Source organism: Nyctibius grandis, chromosome 2, assembly GCF_013368605.1.
Source record: "Nyctibius grandis isolate bNycGra1 chromosome 2, bNycGra1.pri, whole genome shotgun sequence".
NCBI lineage: Eukaryota > Metazoa > Chordata > Aves > Nyctibiiformes > Nyctibiidae > Nyctibius > Nyctibius grandis.
The window spans coordinates 107,214,409-107,232,756 of NC_090659.1; the positions used below are offsets into that span (position 1 = coordinate 107,214,409).

Genomic DNA, 18,348 nt, shown 5'->3' on the forward strand with positions numbered 1-18,348 from the left:
TTGACTAATTCTGGATGCTGATAAATTGCTTCCCTTTTTTATCTATCCAGAAGTGGTATTTCACATGTACATTCACAATTTGGGTAACTCCAAAATTACTTGGAATAATGATAATCTTCTGCAAATTGGTGTTAAGACCCTTCATGCAAGTAATGCTGCAGGTCTACAAGTGCCATTAGCAGTCCTGTATGCCTCTGCAAGAGCACAATGGTTAAAAAAGTACTAGCTAGCACTCAAGGTAGCTATCTGGCAGCTAGCAGTGAAGGAAGCACTTCTCAAGATATAGTTTGATTCTTAGTCCTTATGATAGAAGACAAATCCAACTTGGCTGTTTTATAGATAATGAGTTGGCAACTTTGATGACTTCTGCAGGAAAACGGATATTCTGCTGGACTTGTCAGAAACTCACACAAACATCCGAGAGGACCCTCAGAATGGCCTGGTATAATCTACATAAGAAACAACCCTATGACATCAAGAAATAAAGAACATTCTTGGGCATACATGCAAGAGGCTCAAGAAAAATTAACAAAACAGGTTGGCTCATCTCCAAGTGAAGGTAAAATTCAGACATTATAGCAAAAATAGATTAGGATAGGTCTGTAAGGATACTTATCCTAAATGAACATAATAAATGGATAGATTCTTTCACACTTTGATCAGAAGCTAGCAGCATCAGAAAAAAAAAGTTCTATTACAAAAGGGCAACATAAGAGGATCTTTGTCAGCTTGAAGGATGGACCCATCCAGTCTAAACACCAGACTTAAGTCCCACTTTAGAACTCAGTTTCACTGTTAGAAGCCTTCTTGTTAACTCCTCAAGGAAGTAAACTCCCCAGTGTGGACTTCTAGGTGAAGATAAGCTAAGCGAAAACCCTCTCTCCAAAGGAGCTATCAGGCTATTAGCTCAACAGATAATCCAGAAATCATTGGAAAGGAGTATAACTGAGGTAGATCAGAATTCCACATGGTTGTCCTAGTAGACACAAGCATAAAGGCAGTCCTCACACAGTACACTATCAGAACTGTCTAGGCTGACCTACCACAATCAAGATGATCAATGTCTAATCTTGTCTTAGTTTGATCAGGATCACTGGAATTGCTGCACAAACTGAAGAAAGGCATATACCAGGCTTTTTAAACCAGAGAAACAAGAATGCATTCAGAGAGCTGAGACAGCTTTTTTCTCAAAACCAATTGATACAATGCTTCTTTGTGGTAGACAAAAAGATATCGGATATTACCCATCCTGAAAGAAAGTCCTCAAGGCAACTGAAATCTTCCAGTCATAGTCTAATACGATAAATGTCCTGTTCCATATTTGAAAATATTCATGCTACACGAGACATAAAATAATTGACAAGAAAAGTACACTCTTGCTGTACTAGTTCCAAAGGTAAACTGCTGTCTTAAAGAGAGGAGAAAACCTTGAACCAAGTATGCTTCTTAATGAAACACTGGATATTTCTCTACAAACAAAGGGCAGTTCCTGCCACTGTAGCATGAAATATCTCACCTACAGGAGGCCTGAAACATGCAAATAAAGGATTATCACTTAAGAAATCCACCAAATATAGATAAGATTGTAAGGACCCAATGTATCTCATTAATTCTAACAGTTGAGCCTGCTCTGCCTCCAGTAGTTTAGGAGCTGGAGCTGGCTAGTCCAAAGCATATGGAATAAAACATAAGCCTGGTCCTGCGAAGAAAGAGTTAGAGGCTATTTGACACACCAGAACCCGAGGCTAATGTGCTTTATTGTCACGGTCCTATGAAGGATACTGGTGTTTGCGCTTTAGGGTTTGCTTACCTTGGAAGGTCCCTTTGTCTGAAGGACTGAAACAAGATGAAATAGTTCATCTTGATGCTGACCCCTTATGGTGCAACAAAAGCAATATAGTGTCTACCATATGCTATAGCACCAAACAACCCCTGACATGGAAGGGTACTGAGGAGGTGGCTTAAGTCAGATTGAGCCTGGTGCTGAGTACCAGTCCTGGATGAAAATTACATTATCCAAAAAGCCCAAGCAACATCAAGGAAATGGAACGTCACTCAGACAAGATCCTTACACATTTGAGGATCAAATGCTGCAAAGATGTCAATTACAAGCTTGGTATTTAAGAAGGATCACCCACTCCCACACAGTCCATAGGTTAGACTGGGCAAGTTGGTGCCAGTACGACTCATTGATCAGACCCATTTGAAGAGCCCAAATCCAGAAAAATTACCAATTTCAAGTCTCCACAGCTGTTGACAATACAGCTTTCTTCAACCAGTTCATTCACTTTTTTTTCCAACTGCCTAATCTTCTCTTCTGAACTAAAATAAAAATAACAATAAAAGGATTAACACTAGTAACATAACTGCAAACACTAAGCTTTTACACAGGATATTCTCAATAAAACAACACAGTGATGTATTACATGTCACAACTAACTGGTTTTCCATCAAAGAAAATATGTGAAACTATGCCCAGAGAAGATCCTCCAAAGACATCACATTCACACTTTTGATTTGAGAACAGAGACCTAAGAAAACATAAATCCTCTTATGAGAACAAGGCAGACACGCAAATTTCATGGACCCAATTTGTTCAGGAGAAGTAATGACAGAACAAACAGATGGGCTGGTAAAACTTTTGAATCAAACCCCTAGTGAAATGAAATATTTTATTAAGAGCCATTAACTGAACCTTTATTTGCATAGGTAACTTTACAGTATAGCTTGCAAATGCAGATTTTAATAAACAGTTGTTATTAATCTAGATTTTTTCCTCAGTTAAATAACCAAATATTTCAGTAGGATTCCCTACTCTTATATAGCTACATTTAAGGAATAAACTTCTGTATTGAAAAGCTCAATGACTTCTTCTCAGTGAACTCCCCAACATTCACACCAGCCTGTAAAGCTTTCACAAACTCAGTTTTACCTCAAGTGCTAAGGTCAAAGTCAACAGGGAAAAACAGCAGGCAAAATTCCCCTAAGTTCTTCCCAGAGAGCTGCATGATTCATGGTGTTCCTTGCCTGTCACACACTCTTCCATAATCCTCCTCAATTCTATACAAGCATCACAGAACTTGTGTGGCAACAACTACATCCAGGTTGCTGAGCTACAGTCAGAACCAGGAATCACTGAAATCAAGACATTCCTGAAAGTTGGTGCAACTGCTCTGGCAAGTCAGCTAAGCACATGCATAAATGTTTGTGGCATTATTCCACAGAGTTAAGAGTTCAGCCCCTCAAGGTTTCGTAACTGCCTGGATGTTTTTAAACTCTACCCGTGGTTGTTTTTTTGTTGCTGTTAATGCTTTGAAATAATTTAATGCAAAACTGAACAAACCTGTCTGAACTTTTCATTTCCAGAGGTGGAGCAGGACCTCTTGCTTGGCCAAGAGGATCAAATGAAGAACCTGAAAAATCAACAGAGCACTGAAAATTGTAAAATACCATCTCCCTCTGGCAGCTGGTGATTTCTACAAACCATACCTCTCATCGCTGTCTTAGTGTAACCGGCAGCATGCACTGCTGTCATTGGTCGAGCAACCCCATCCTTAAATAAAAAAGAAGACATATTAAAATAACCTTCCTAAAAAATAGACTGTGGACAGTACAGACATCAGTTACATATTACAAAACCTCTAATAGAAAAATCAGTTGTTACCACCTCAGTATTTAATATTTTTTAAAATGTTTTTATTTCTCAAATATTATACATCGTATAATATGGGTTTGTTCAGCCTTGAGAAAAGAAGGCTTAGGGGAGACCTTATCACCATGTTCCAGTATTTAAAGGGTGGCTACAAAGAAGATGGAGACTCCCTTTTTACAAGGAATCACATGGAAAAGATACGGGGTAACGGGTACAAGTTAATCCTGGGGAGATTCGAATCGGACACAAAAGGAAAATTTTTCAGAATGAGAACAATCAGCCATTGGAATAATCTCCCCAAGGAAGTGGTGGATTCCCCAACACTGGACACTTTTAAGATTCGTCTGGACAGGGTGCTGGGCCTTTTTGTCTAGAGTGTGCTTTTGTCAAGAAAGGTTGGGCCAGATAGTCCTTGAGGTCCCTCCCAACCTGGTATTCTATGATTCTCTGATAACTGTCTACAAAGTAGAGGAGCAAACACTACTGATAAACTGTAACTGACACAAAGAAACACTTCCTACTTTGTGTAAATTTGATACGTATTCAAAATACTTAATTTCAAACATCTTTTTAGAAAATTCTTAAGAATTGTTGGTCTTGAGATCTGTAATGTACTCTAGCTTACAGTCACACTGTTTCAGAATTCAGTTGCTTTTTTAATTTTTACTGACAATAAAAAGAATCCTATGAGATCATGGATCAGAATGTTTTACTTTATCTAAACCAAGAAAGGCACAAAATAAACTACATTTTTTTTTGTATTTGCAACTTATTACCAGACAATGGCTACCCAACACAAGAATGTATGACCCCACTCCATGCCAGCTTATTAAACTTTCCTGTCAGGACACTGAGTGCACTAATAAACTTTAATGGCCCTGACCAGGCTCACCTGGGGCCTCCAGCCACACGCCCTACCCATGAGTCCAGGAGCTTTATCTAACCTCAACCCTGGTCCCTCAGCCCCTGCCTGAGCTTTGTTGGAGGACTACTGGTTTCCACATCAGCCACAGCTATGCCTAGCCACAGCGTCCCTTGATCCAGATTTCAACCTGTGGACTGACCTCCTGGATTGATCTTAGCCTTGACATGTCACTATGGACCTGGGCAGTGATCGTTGGTCCTAATCCTCACCTATGCATTGACTTTTTGGCTTGGCCTTGGACCTGGCTCATCACCATGATATTGCCTTATGTTCTGGACTTTTGGTTGGACATGGCCACCATTTCTGGGTGGATCCTACTGGCCTTGCTCAGGTATTGTGGGACTGGGTCCTGGCTGGTGAGGTCCCTGCACTGCTGGCCATGCGACTTCCCTATAGGCTCCTGGCTTGCATTCCCTTACAGAGCAGCCCTACTCTTGATGCTCCCTGATAATTCCTGTTTCCCACCTGGGCTGACATGAAAGAATATAGTGGCTATAGATCTATTTAACATTAAGTCAATATACTTAAGGGTGGTGGTGGGAAAGTCATTGCTAAATTGCAGCAGATTCTTATTAGAGTATAAGTACGTAAGAAAAACATGAAAACCAGAATCCACCTCCCTCCTATTTCAATGAAAAATTATTCATTGCATGTCAGTAAGTGTTAAAAAGCACTACACTGGTATTGCTTCCAAGCCTGTGCTCAAATAAAATACTCATCACAACCCTCAGGCTTTCTGACAGTAGTATTTTCAAAAAAGGACAAATTAAAACAGTGTAATAATTTGTGTTATTTCAATGTACCTTTAAATACTTGTATCAAACCCAAACACTTATCAGGAAAATTCATTCTTCCAAATCAATATAAAATGTAAATATTTAAACTTTTACCTGTATAGCTCCTGTCATTGGTCTTCCCATAGATGAAGTTAAAGTTGACTTTGCCTACAAAAATGAGTAAGTTGTTTGAAACTAGCATTCACAAAGCATTAGAGGGCTATGTACAGTCTTTTCAACACCGAGTTTTAAGAGTTGATCTAACTCTCACATAAGTTCATAGCAAAATTCCCATTTATGTTATTCATATGCAATACACTGCCAGTGCCTGGCAGACTTAAAAGAAGTTGAACACTTCAGTTAGCACAAATTCACAGTATTGTTTTTTATGTACTTGAATATTTCTGTCAGACCTTTTAAAAAAAATTACATAGAAATTCATCTGAGGCAGCAGCACTCTCCATTATTAAATTCTTGAAATTACTACCTTTAAATTGTACAAGTAATTTACACTAAATACTTCAGTAAGATTCTGAGTACAGCTGGCAAGAGATAGGGGCAGATTTTAAGTCATACTTTCATGAAGACTTATTTTACAATAAACAGAGATATACTTTGAAACTGCCAATGGATATCTTTTCCATTAGGTGACATGCCACATACTGTCCTTATGTAGTAATGTAAAAAATGTAAAGAAATAAATGTGAAATATTTAGTAGTAAGTGCTAAAGGTTGCTACAAATATACAATAGAAACAGACAAAAATAAAGGGTTTCAGGCCATGAAAAAGTATTCCCCTAATTCCCACTCAGAGGCCTACGTCTTACTCTTTTACCCACTATCCATCACTCACTATGACTGTTTTTTGTTTTTTTCTGCTAAGGCTGAATCTACATTATCAAGGACTGTAGTGTAGGAGAAGCAAACCTGCAGAGCGAAACAGGTAGTACTGTGGACTGGACAATGCTTTGGAGGTTTCTAGCTCTACTAATGCAGATAAACATTTCAGTCTTTATTATTCTTAGGAAGTGCCTTTTTGTGCACTCTTTTAGCAAGACAGCTTTCCCTGTGACAGCGTGGCACTACATTAAACATCTGCAAATACAACTGCTAAGAAAAAGCAGTCTCAAAAGGAGGTCACAGAAGCTTCAGAGTAAAGGCTGTATTTCAATGACATACTATAATCCATGTGTTCTTGAAATTGTTACCTAGATAACTTGCATAAGAGATCTAAAGCAACGTGATCTCCCTTCTTTATTTGTCATAAAACTTACAGGAACTTTAAGAGGACTGTCTTTTCAAATTTGACTGAGACAGGCTAACAGGTTGAAGATTTATTGGGCTAAGGGGACAGTGGATGTATCACTAGTGCATAACTTCTGTTTCCATCGCAAAGCAGGTTAAAGCGTTAGTTATTTAAGAGTTACAATGGGTTAAGTAAACCAAAGAATATAAACAACTTTTTCTGATTGAACTAGAGGTGATATGAAAGCCCATATTTTTTGGTAAATACCTTGTTTTCATTAAGAATACAATAGAACGAAAACGTACCCCAAATCCAGTAGCTAAAGGTCTTGAAGCTGATGTACCAGCAATTTTGGCTGTCACCTGGGTGGGAAAAAAAAACCAACAAACTAAAAAACAACCCAACCCCCTCCCCACCAATTAACAATGATATATGTTAATTATCAGTCTTTCTATATAGTTTCTATAGTGAATTCATAGCAATAATGCTTCAATTGTTGAAGTACTCTCATTGTAAAACCAGTCTATTCTAGCAAAGAAGTAACATTAATCAGACAGTTTCAGCTTTTCTTTAGACATATAGTATGTACTTCTAAAGTCCAGGTGCCAACTTCATATTTAGTTTTGAAAACTGATGCAAGATTAAGTCACAGCTAAATGAAAGTAAGAAAATTAATGTAAATTACATGAATATGGAGAAAAAAATGATCAGTACAGTAACACACGGTTTTCTAAATCACACTGTCTAGTATGTATCTCAACCTTGTATGTCAGGGAGAGTAATTCTATGTGTAGAACATTAAACAAAGTCCTTTCAGAATATATAATTTTGCTCTTTAACGCGGTTTTATCTCTTTTTATCAAACAAGAATACATGTTTCCAACCAAGGTTCCTTCCTCAACTCCAGAACTTAATGGAACTTGTGCTCTGCTAATTCTTTTACTTATTTTTCATATAAGTAACTAAGTCTGTATCTTCATGTTAGCAGTAGGCAAAAAAAGACAAGAGATTCCCAAGATAAGTTTGTACCAGTGCCAAAATTAGAGCTAGGGCTCTAGAGAAGATCTATACTATTGCAACGTATTTTAAAAGGTACTTACAGGGGGTCTTCTACCATGACTTGTTCTTACTGCCTGTTGAAAAGCTACATCATTTTCTAAATCCTAGAAAAGATAAAATATCAACCCTTTTGAAACCACAACACCCAAAGCCACAATTCCAGAACCTTATGACTACTGAAAGCAGATAGGTAAAAAAACAATTCTTCTTCCAAAAATACTTGACTTGAAGATAATTGAATGACAGGTTTTTACCACCAATAAATAATGATTATATTATTTGGTCTATCTTTTTGGCATTTTAGATTAGGAAATGTAAAAACTCATTATTCTCTTAGAAATAAAAACACACTGAGGAAGCAGATCTTCAGTGATAAAATATAACATGAAATTTTACTTCCATCCAAAAGCTTACTACTAGCACTGTTTCTAAATTTTAACATTAATGCCTGTCACACTGATACGTTAAGGTATCTCACGTCACTGAGGTCACGCTGCAACTCCCGTGACTTTGGCATTGGGATTTCACACAAGATGCCAAGTCTTGCAACACTGGCCCTGCTTTGAGCAGGGTAGTGGGTTTGGACCAAACGACCTCCTTGTTGTTCCAATTCCACTACACCAGCAGTTACCAGAAAGTGGTCTGCAGGGTTACCATAGGTCATCCCAGGTGATCTACCAATTGGACAGAGACCTGCAGGGCTCCATTCCACTGTTACCTTCTTCAGCTGCAGCACAGTAAGAGACCAATGGCCTATTGACCAATAAGTAGCCTCTTTTGTCAGAAAACTTGCTGCTGCACACTGTCTGGGAAACATCATATTGAATATGCCTGAATATGAATATGACGTTCAAATAACAAGGATTTTATACTTCATAAATTCTAACCATTAAAGCATATTAGATCTGCTATGAAACGCACATGAGTATTTTGTTGGAATAGAAAACTGTAAAAAAAAAAAAACTATTCAAAAAGCTCCTCGTGAAACTTTTATGTATTTCTTGCTAAATAAAGAAAATTTCACTTCAAAGCAGTAGTACACTTGCATATTACTGTACCCACATGTTCTTATCTTGTACTTAGAAGTTAAAATCCTACCTATGGGAAAGGTGGGAAACAGTAAATATTTTTACCTCTGTGTCAAACGTGGGATTATAATCATTGTAGCCAGAATAAAGATCATCTTCATCAGCCTCAGGAGCCAGATGTACATTTTGCATCATTTTTCTGTGAAACATTTAATATGCCAAATATTATCTCCGTAGTTTTTAATATATATCTATTTTTAAAAATGTAAAATATAAATCGTAATAAGGTTTATAAGTTCAAAAGAGCTCCAATTTCATTTTAGTTTTTAATTGCTGCCTTTGAAATGAAAAATAAGCTTTGATTAGTCATAAAACCTAGGGTTCACCTATAAATTATATTAAATGGCACAATTTCATAGAATTAAGATTTTTTTGGTATTTATACCACTCATTAAAATTGCTTTAAAGGTATTTATCATTAAAGCTAACTGAACATAACAAGTATTACTTTTAGAATGGTATCTTTATGTTCTCAGATAATTCAGATTTAAGATAATTCTCTCTTATTCTAAAGTTTGCTTTTTTTTATTAGGCCAAACCATAGTAGTCAGTCTAATGAAAGGTATCTCGTCTAGCTAAAAATCTTCCTTCCTTCCTGTGTCCTTATATCAACATAGCCACAGCTATTCTCTGTGTGCAACATTCTTCATATAATTTTGCCATTTCAATTCAAGCAATTTTGAAAAACTAAAATTAAAGAAGCCTGGGTTCCAATGTCTTTCTTCACAAACACTTTATTGTCTAATGTGGCTGCGGTCACCTTGTGCTCCTTCCCTCAGTGAGGATACAGCAAGGTCTCTCTTGGCCTGGCTACCTATTTTGATAAAAGTCTTACGAAGGTAACATTTGATTTCAGCTGTCACATGAAACACACGCACTTCAGCAAGTGAGCCTTAGCCAGGACGAGGTGCTGCACACCCACTGCGGGCCGGTTCCCCTTCAGCAGCAGGATGCTCCCCGCTGCTTCCCACTTGGCTGGGGCCTCCTTTAAGGCGGCCCAAGGCCGAATCGCTCTTTCTTGCGTGTTTCCTCAGTCAACGCCCGAAGCGGGGGTGTGTGTGCGGCGGCAATGTGCCCTAGAGCGGCTCAGCCGCGGCAGGCCGGCGAGAGGCTCAGGGAACCAGCGCGACGGTGCCAACGCCCCCCTACCCCGACACGGCGGACACGGCCTGCTCTCCGGTGGCCTGCTTTCTGGTCGCCCGCAGCCCACTCCCCCTGCCCCGAGCGCGGCGGAGGTGGCAGGAGCCGGCACGGGCAGCGTTTCCAGGCGGGACGCCGGCGGACGCGGTCCCGTAATGGCCCACGCCTGGTCGGTAACGGGGGCAGCGGAACAGGGCGCAGGCGCGGCTGGTGCCGAGGCTGCGCGCGGGGCCGGCGCATGCGCGGAGCAGCTGCCGAAGCCTTTGCCCCGCTGTGGGCGTCGCTTGCGGTGAGGGGCTGTGCCCGCGGCAAATGGCGGCGCAAGAGGAGGGCGGGCGTCTGTCTGTGTTCCTCGCGTAGTTCATCCCTTCGGCTGTCAGAACTGCCGGCTCGCCCGCCGCCCCTCTGCTTCCTGCCAGGGTCGGCTTGGGAGTGCTTAGTCTTGGGGTTAAAAAAAAGGAAGCCGACCCTCATCTCGTTTCCTCAAATTAAACAGCAAGAGAATTTTGCCCTCCAAAATGCATAACTGCAGGGAGGAACCCCCACAAATCCAAAAATTTCCGTGACCATCTTTTAGATGGGAAACTACTGCTCTGAACTCTTCTGGACAGATTTTTCAAGTGGATAAGTTGACCACTGAGCTAGAGCTAAACATGAACTAAATTTGACCTCCTGCATGTTCTAGGACTTAATCTGAATTAATCCTGCAAGCATTTAAACATACACTTAATTTCCTGTGTTAGGTTATGCGTATGTCCAAGATGGGAGCCTGGGTGCTAAGGAATAAAAGTTGTGTCACATGATGGACGTACAAACACTTTTCTTCCCCTTATGCTTTCCTCCTCTTCTGGAAGAGGAACACACAACTAGTGTGAAGGCTGGCAGACTCGTCAGACTGCCTACGTTTAGTCCACGGGATAAGGAAAACATGAATGGAGACAAGATCTGTTGTCTGCTAGACACTGCTTTGCTGTGTGCGAATAAAAGTCTGTGACGTGGATAATATTTACTGACTTCAAAAGGAAAATTATTAGGATAAATGAGTTAGCGTTTCTGAAACATTAAATACAGAGCAATTAAAATTCAGAACGGGATAAATTCCAGACTTCTCTATAATGGGGAATTTAGGATTACAGGATCATAGAATAATTCAGTCTGGAAGGGACCTCAGGACATCTCTCCCATCCTTATACATAGTTTAAATTTCTTTGTGTCTTTTCCCAAGAGTAAAGCCAACCTGCTGCCATTTTATGGTGAAAATCGGTATTTTATGCTATAGATTTGCTATCATGAGAGAACAGCAAATCTACTGTGGTAAATGGCTTCTTGCATAGCAGTCAAACCTTGCGCTCGAACACGTGTCCCATACCTGAGAGCACCTCATCGCAGGGCATGCCTTCAGCATGTTTCGCGAGCTCCAGGCTATTGCTGGCCCGTGCCCTGTGGAGTGTGGTAGGCTCCACCAGCAGGCACAGCTCTCAGGTGGCAGCCGGCACCTCCAGGCAGAGACCTCATCACAGTCACCGATCATGCCCAGGGTGCTCAGCCACACCATTTCTTCCAGTGAGCTGAGAAGTCTGCTCTCAAAACTGAAAGACTCAATTAAAAAAGTTGGTAAAGCTTCCCATCTGCCATAGTCTCTAAAACTAAATAAAAAATTAAAGGCTCTAATATCTTAGAAAAACATGATTCCTACTACCATTTTTACTACTTTTTCTTTGTTGGTATTTTGGAAACCCTGACAAGTGTCAGCTGATGTGCCCACAAGCAAATCATTGCAGTCTGGGGAAAGTTTTCCATGCCTAAATGGGAAACAGAACAGAGCAGGGATCTCTGAACATGCCTACAGTATTTTTGAGAGAGAAAATACTTTACGAGACCAACTGTAACCTACCCCTACTGCCTTATGCTAATGGCATAAGAAAGCTGCAAAGACAATATACAGTGCAGAGTCAGTCAGAACACCCCTTTTACGGTCAGGGTTTGTGAGCATTACACAATGTCAGGGCTTTCTGCTGCTCACCTTCTTTCAGCCTCAAAGTCCTTTCTGAAGAGATAAGGCACAGAGGGTATGAGTGAAAGGTCTTTCTACCCTGGCTCCCAACATGAGAAACAAAGATAACATAAAGAGGTATTAAGGCATTATCACTTCTTGCTTTAACCTCTTCTTGTTCCGTGCATGAACCACTTTCACACAGGAACTTCAGACTTGAGACCTTTGGATGTGAGAATCTTAGGTATAAAGATTCTGGAATACAAGTATTTTGCAGGATAACAGAGTTAAGGCGGCAAAATTTTTCAGGTGAGTTACTTGCCACAAATGGCGAAATTCAGCATAAGAAACACATATACATTTCTAGCCCCCCTTTCCTGCCTGTGAGTGCTCCTCCTATATAATTGAGCCTATGGTTATTAGATTTTTCTGATTGTCCCCAGACACATTCCTATGTACCTGAGCAGCAGGTACATTCTGTGACAAGAGCCCTAGCCCTGCTACCCACCTTGTCCACATCGGGGACCTGGGCATACTGGTGACCAGCATGGTCTGATGTTTCAGCCCAGTTATCTGGGGCAGTGGAAAGAAGGCACCGTGATAAGGAGGCAGCGCATCTATCTTGTAAATGCAACAGTGCCGAGGCCCCACTGGAATCTGACCATGTGCATATTATCAAACTTTCTGCTGGAGCGTGCGCCAGGGACCAGGAGCTTGGGAACATGCCCTGCCCAGCTCCTTAGGCCTCTCAGTCCAGCTACTACTTCTGATGTCCTCATAACAACATGAGAGTCTCAACAGACTTTATGTTTCTAAAAGCTATGTCAATTTACAGTTTGTTTTTTTTTCTGGTGCTATGAAGTACAAATAGACCTTAATGCATGAAGATTTAACACAACCCCCCAAAATCTCAGGATCCTTTGTGGCAACACGGGACCTTACTCATGGATTGTGATTATAAGACATCTTCCTACAAGATCATGCTACAGGGAGAATGCCATATGATGTCATTGTCTTTACTGGTTTTGGCTAAATCCGGGGACAACCTGGAATGTGAAGCTGCCAAAAAAAAAAAGTAGTAAATTTAGTATACAGCCCAAGGAATGTTGTATGCTGTGAATTCCTGATCATTTTAAGTTGGATTAAGCCAGCACTGTCACTAAATGAAGTTGTCCCATTCTTTTCCCACCTTCTGATTTTCATTCCTGCCCCGGATCAGTCTGCTGACTGGCATTGAGTTAGATGCTTGTGCAGCTGAAGCAAACTGCAGATCTGATTAGGTTTTCATTCAGTTACCTTTCAAGACATCAAGTACCCGATGCAGTAAATTCAGTGAAAATCTATGGCAGATTAAGGGACCATGAAGCTATGCTCTTAAAGAGTATGAATTTCTTTGCCTTTCAATACATGGTGTATCTGTTTTTTTGTAGCGGTAACATTGCAAATAAGGACTCAGACAAACTGTTCCAGGACCTTCTAACTCGGGTTCAGGGGTTACTGGACAGCATCTCCCTGTTACAATCACTGTTAGCATGTACCTTACCCTTGCTCTGACAGTTTAACTGTTCATCTGATCAGCCACTAATTGGTGTTTTTAGAAAACGGTCTGAATTGAAATAGTAATTCTCCCATTATAATATTTAAAAAGCAATTTTCTAGCATTGAATTCTGGGCTGACCAGGTGTTCAGAAGTTTTCTGCTGTCATGCGGAGACCCTTCAGCTAGCTTGACTGCCACAAACAGTGAAGCTGCATTTACCTACTTACACCTCTGGGAACTAATGGATCTTGTCAGCATACCTCTAAAAACTAGTGAAGGAAAAGAAAATACAGAATGCATTTAAAATTAAAGCCCTTCTAATACTTAACCTTTCAAAATACTTTCTTTTTTTTTGTTGACAATTTAAGAGTTGAATGGTAATTGGACTTAATGGTAACTAAATTAATTTTAAATATAATTAAAAATTAAAAAATGAAAGCCTCAGATCATGCTCTTCCTATACGTGAAAATTCAAACGTCAACTGTTTAGTATTTTGCTGACTAGTCTGTTACAGCCTTGATAATCTGGGCTCGTTTATCTCATCAACAGATACATATTGCGTGTTACTTGCCTCTGTTATGAAGTGTATGAACAGTATGGGTGTTAGAGTCTTTATATATTAGCTCATTATTTCTGTGCTGTTAAAAACACACCTCTATAGCACTTTTTAACATAAAGTTCTTCCAGTTAATGTTTCCTAACATAGAAACAGTAAGTTAAAGAAGTGTTTTGTCTCTTGTAGGAGCTTCAAAAATCAATTTTATATTTGTGATCTCTGAGCTGGTGTGCATAAACATGTATAATTACATTAAGAGAATTCAAGTTAGAAAATAAAGTTTCTAGAGCTACTCTTGATGCAGTGATAAGTACAAGGATCAGAATGTTTTCAGGGTTAGGGTCTTAATGAGGAATTAATTAGGTAAAAATATAGAGTTATATTGAAAGTTTTAAAAGAGCTATTTCGGAACAGTTCTAAAGGCAGAAAATATTCAGTATAGTTATGCTTTAAACATCAATTTACTATATAGTCTGTATGTAGTAAAGCAATAAATCAATTTACATACAAGTTCCAAGCAAGCTGAATGGAAGAACCTCATTATGAATAACACATATATTATGAATAATGTGTATGTTGTAGTTCGGGTTTAAAAGACATTTGCAAGAGGAAAATTATCTTGTTAACAGGTATTTTTACTATTAAAGGATGTAGTTCCATCTAGCTTTGCTGAATCATGTTTTTGTAATATCTATTTTACTACTATTTAGTTTTATATTCCTGCAGATACCTTCTTTAAGAATCAGCATTTTAGCAATATTGGTAGTATTTGCATCAGATTATTTGCAGTGTGAAACACCACCTAAATTAACTGCATGAAATAATAGCCATAATTAAAATTGTACTTTTAATTGTAGCATAATTTTAATATAATCACTAGTTATAATTACAGTAGGCAAACCGTTAGTTAGAACTCTATAGAATAGGAATAAAGTTATTAAATTAAAGCTATCATTTTAAGGCATTATGTTTTCTGAACCATTAGGATCATAGTAGCAATGTACTATAGTCCATTACAAAAGAAAGGTACTTTCTGGCTGCTCTGGTGAGCAAGTAATGTATTTAACCAGTCTAATACTTAACAAATGTGAACTATGCCTCTGTTTTCATCCCATGCCAAAAGCTCAGGCTAGGACACTGTGTTTTAGAAGCATGCAATTCCTTTATTTTCTGCAAGGGGGAAATTCATATCGCTTTCCTATTTCACCTCACTGTGGCTCACAGCAAATGCTAATTATTTCCCCTTGTTTGTTCCAAGACTGTTTTATACCGTCCTGCTCCTCCCCTGCAAGTAAACCCACCTCTTCTCCACAGCCAATAGCAGATTTCAGCTCCTCACGTGGGGCAGCAGAGGAGCATGCTCAATAGAAAGAGACTAAAAACATGGAGGGATCAACTTTGCAGCTTCCAACACAAGTCAAGTCTGCTCCTACTGCTGTTGGACTTAGAAGAAAGAATATATATACACTGGTGAGTGCATATTTGTTCCACTTGGGCCTCTGCTGCTGCCAGTACAAGCCCTACTTTTCATTCCCTAATGGAGCCCAGGACTTTTCACCATATTAATTGTTACAGGTTTTTGATGTTTCAGGGCTTAGCGTACCTTCTGTCCTTCCCATGTGAACTGCAGGACAGGGAGAAAAATCTTATTTGTGGAGGCTGCAAATACTGGGCCTAAAATTTCTCATGCTATTACACAAAAAATGGAACTTTGTGGGTTTTTTTTAAATCATATTTTCTTCCCTTGACTTACACTCTGAGAATTTAATTCTTTATATTTTCCTTTCTTCTTGCAAACTTCTTTCTTTCTCCACTTTTGATCTGTTCAGTTTGGACTTATCAGTGTGTCTGGTCACCAAACCAATTTGGCTGCTGTCATCCCCTAATCAAATAACTAATGCAGAGCTATGTGGCTTTGTCACTAACATATTCATGATAATAATATAGTTTAGATTTCATTGCCAAGAAATTAAGACCTCTTGTTTTGTTCACCACCAAGAACTTAAATGCCCTGTTATTACTATTATCACAACTGGTTAGCTCTCAAACTGCTTTAGTAACACCTCCTGAACGGTTTAACTGAGCTTTTAATTCTGCTGAAGCCATTTGTCTGTCTGTAACGACTTTTGTCTCTAATAGTCCATTACTTAAGACAACTTAAGGTATAAATACATATCTCAGGAGGTCAAAGAATATTAAAATAACTGTTAAGTACTTCCAAATGGGAATGATGGTGAACTTGTTCTGAAAACCATGTTTCCAAAGCCCAGGAGACATTAGTTTTATGTTCTAGGAACTTTTTTTTTTTCTTTGAAGTAAAAACTTGAGTACACAAAATAAGTATACATTGATTGCTTCAGTTACGCTTTAGCTAGACAAAGGACTTTGTAACACGTGCTGAGTCATGCCATTTTGAATTAGTCTTCAAAGGAGCAAAATTGGTACTTGCTGAAATCATAAAACAATGCTTTCTACGCCAGCCTACGCAAGCTCTGAGCAGCAGAACTGGCACGGCATCCCGCACCCTTCTGTCCCATTTAGTTCCTTAAATTTTCCTGTGGCCCAGTTATGACCACTTTGCTCCACCGGCATTTCCCAGCTACTGGTGTGTCTCTGGTTACATGGGTGGTGTTAAGGTCGGGAAGTCATAGAGATACTATTTTGGTTTTGCACCTGCTGTCAGATGAGTGGTCTTTGTGAAGCCTTTAGGAATTTACACTTTTGAGATCTCTGTCTCCTTGTTGAACATGGTTGGAATTACAAAGCGCTAATGAGGGAGGCAATGTACAAAGTGATTATGTAGGTCTTTTATTTTTTGTCTTGGAAACTAGAAGTGATAGCCAAACAAAGGTTCACTGAACTTCGTCAGCAACTTTGAAAAGTTTGTTCTGGGAACAAATGTATTAATTCTCAACTTATTTTTTTTCAGAAAGCCAGAAACACAAGAAAACTTGCAAGAATTTCTCAGCTATATTAAGAGTATAGTAATATAATCTTTGATAACAGGTAAGCATTTAAAATGTTAACCTTTGTTTCTTTTCAGGAATATCCAGCATGATTACAGAGCAATATGCAGTTGAGTAGGAACTACACAGAATTAGAAAAAATGAGTAATGCAGGATGCCAACAGGAACAGTAGATATTGTAGAGCAGCTTAAAGAATTATGTTGACATTGTAATGTCATATTTTTGCACAATTTTAAGGTTTTTGTACAAAACCAAGGATGGCAAAAATATATTTTAAATTCAGAATTCAAGAAGAAAATATTTTTAGGAATAATAAGGCCTTGCTTAATGTGAAAAAAGTATGGAATTAGTTTCAAATTTTAATTGTACTTTGGAATTCATTTGTGCCCTTGTCAAAAAATAGAGAGCAATGGGGTTTGATGTATTCTAGTACCGTCTCTGGCCAAGGTGTGATGGGATCTTTGCATCCTCAACGATGGCAGTGCATCCCAAGGCCCAGCCTCTCACAAGTGTTTCAGGTTCATTGGAGCTCACCTGGGGGCACCTGAACACCTTTAATTATGTGGCCATAGAGGTCTACCCTTTTTAACGGTAGGGTAGAACCTTGGCCTTTACCCAGATCTTGGCCTTGTCCCACCCCACAGTGGGTATGACAGGTAGGCCTCTGTCCTGGCAAAGGCTGACCTCCTGCCCCAAGTGACCATCCTCGCCTGCTACCTCTTGGTGCAGCCTGAGGGTGGGCATGCGGGGCCTGCCTTTCCCCGCGGGCCCAAGCAGCGCTGCCGGTCATCGAGTTCGTGGTGGAGACCGTGCTGATCCTGTGAGAGAAGATGTCGTGGCCTGTGGGAGGATGGGGCAGGGAAGGAGGCGAGCTGTGCTCGGCCCAGGTGAGAGCCGTGGGTAGGTGAGGGGGGACGGGGAGACCTCTCCGCCTCCGTGCCGGTGCGGGGCAGGGCAGGCCACCAGCAGCGTGTGCGCGGCGGGACCCCCCGCGGCCGGCCGCTGCCCGCACCGCCTCTGGGCGGGCCCTTTCCGCGTCGGGGAAGCGGCTGCTGAGGGGCGCGGCGCGGAGCCAATCGGAGCGCTCGTAGCAGGAGCCAATGGGGGCGGCTGTGACATGGCGGGAGTCCGTGGGTGGGGGGCGGCGGGCAGTGAGGCAGAGGTGGCGCGAGCGACGTGGAACCGGCTCCTCGTCCCGCACCGCCCGGCCCCGGAGGCATGGAGGCCTCGCAGGTTGCGGTCATCGGCAGGTAACGTCTTTCCCGCGTCCCGGGGAGGAGGTGCCAGCCCGGCTCGGCCGCGGGCCCCTGGGAGCGGATGCCCGGGGACGCGCGAAGGGGCTGGGGCGCTGTGCAGGCGGGGTCCGGCGTGCGGGGCAGGGGGTGCTCGGCCTCAGCGCGGCAGGT

The 18,348-nt window shown here is 40.7% G+C and overlaps 2 protein-coding genes across 8 annotated transcripts in view; one reads left to right on the forward strand and one right to left on the reverse strand.

Moving 5' to 3' along the window:
- Window positions 1-10,060, reverse strand: part of IFT88 (intraflagellar transport 88) — a 63,533-nt gene extending 53,473 nt beyond the window's left edge. For 4 of the 5 annotated variants that reach the window (XM_068420090.1, XM_068420082.1, XM_068420074.1 and 1 more), the window contains exons 1-8: window positions 9,625-10,060; window positions 8,792-8,885; window positions 7,700-7,762; window positions 6,905-6,961; window positions 5,468-5,521; window positions 3,490-3,553; window positions 3,344-3,413; window positions 2,232-2,322 (exon numbers count right to left, since the gene is read on the reverse strand). In XM_068420090.1, coding sequence (XP_068276191.1) covers window positions 2,232-2,322; window positions 3,344-3,413; window positions 3,490-3,553; window positions 5,468-5,521; window positions 6,905-6,961; window positions 7,700-7,762; window positions 8,792-8,881 — 489 coding nt within the window. In that variant the 5' untranslated portion in view covers window positions 8,882-8,885; window positions 9,625-10,060. The remainder of the gene's footprint in view (window positions 1-2,231; window positions 2,323-3,343; window positions 3,414-3,489; window positions 3,554-5,467; window positions 5,522-6,904; window positions 6,962-7,699; window positions 7,763-8,791; window positions 8,886-9,624) is intronic. The other variant, XM_068420067.1, reaches the window with a different exon arrangement.
- A 5,315-nt stretch (window positions 10,061-15,375) lies between these two features.
- CRYL1 (crystallin lambda 1) overlaps window positions 15,376-18,348 on the forward strand; it is a 71,916-nt gene continuing 68,943 nt past the window's right edge. The window contains exons 1-2 of one of the 3 annotated variants that reach the window (XM_068395622.1): window positions 15,376-15,445; window positions 16,905-16,981. Coding sequence is in view for 1 of the 3 variants with exons in the window: in XM_068395620.1 (XP_068251721.1) it covers window positions 18,161-18,192 (32 nt within the window). In the remaining 2 variants the exon portion in view is untranslated. Of the gene's footprint in view, window positions 15,446-16,673; window positions 16,775-16,904; window positions 16,982-18,067; window positions 18,193-18,348 lie in introns of those variants that run through there. The other 2 variants (XM_068395621.1, XM_068395620.1) reach the window with 2 other exon arrangements.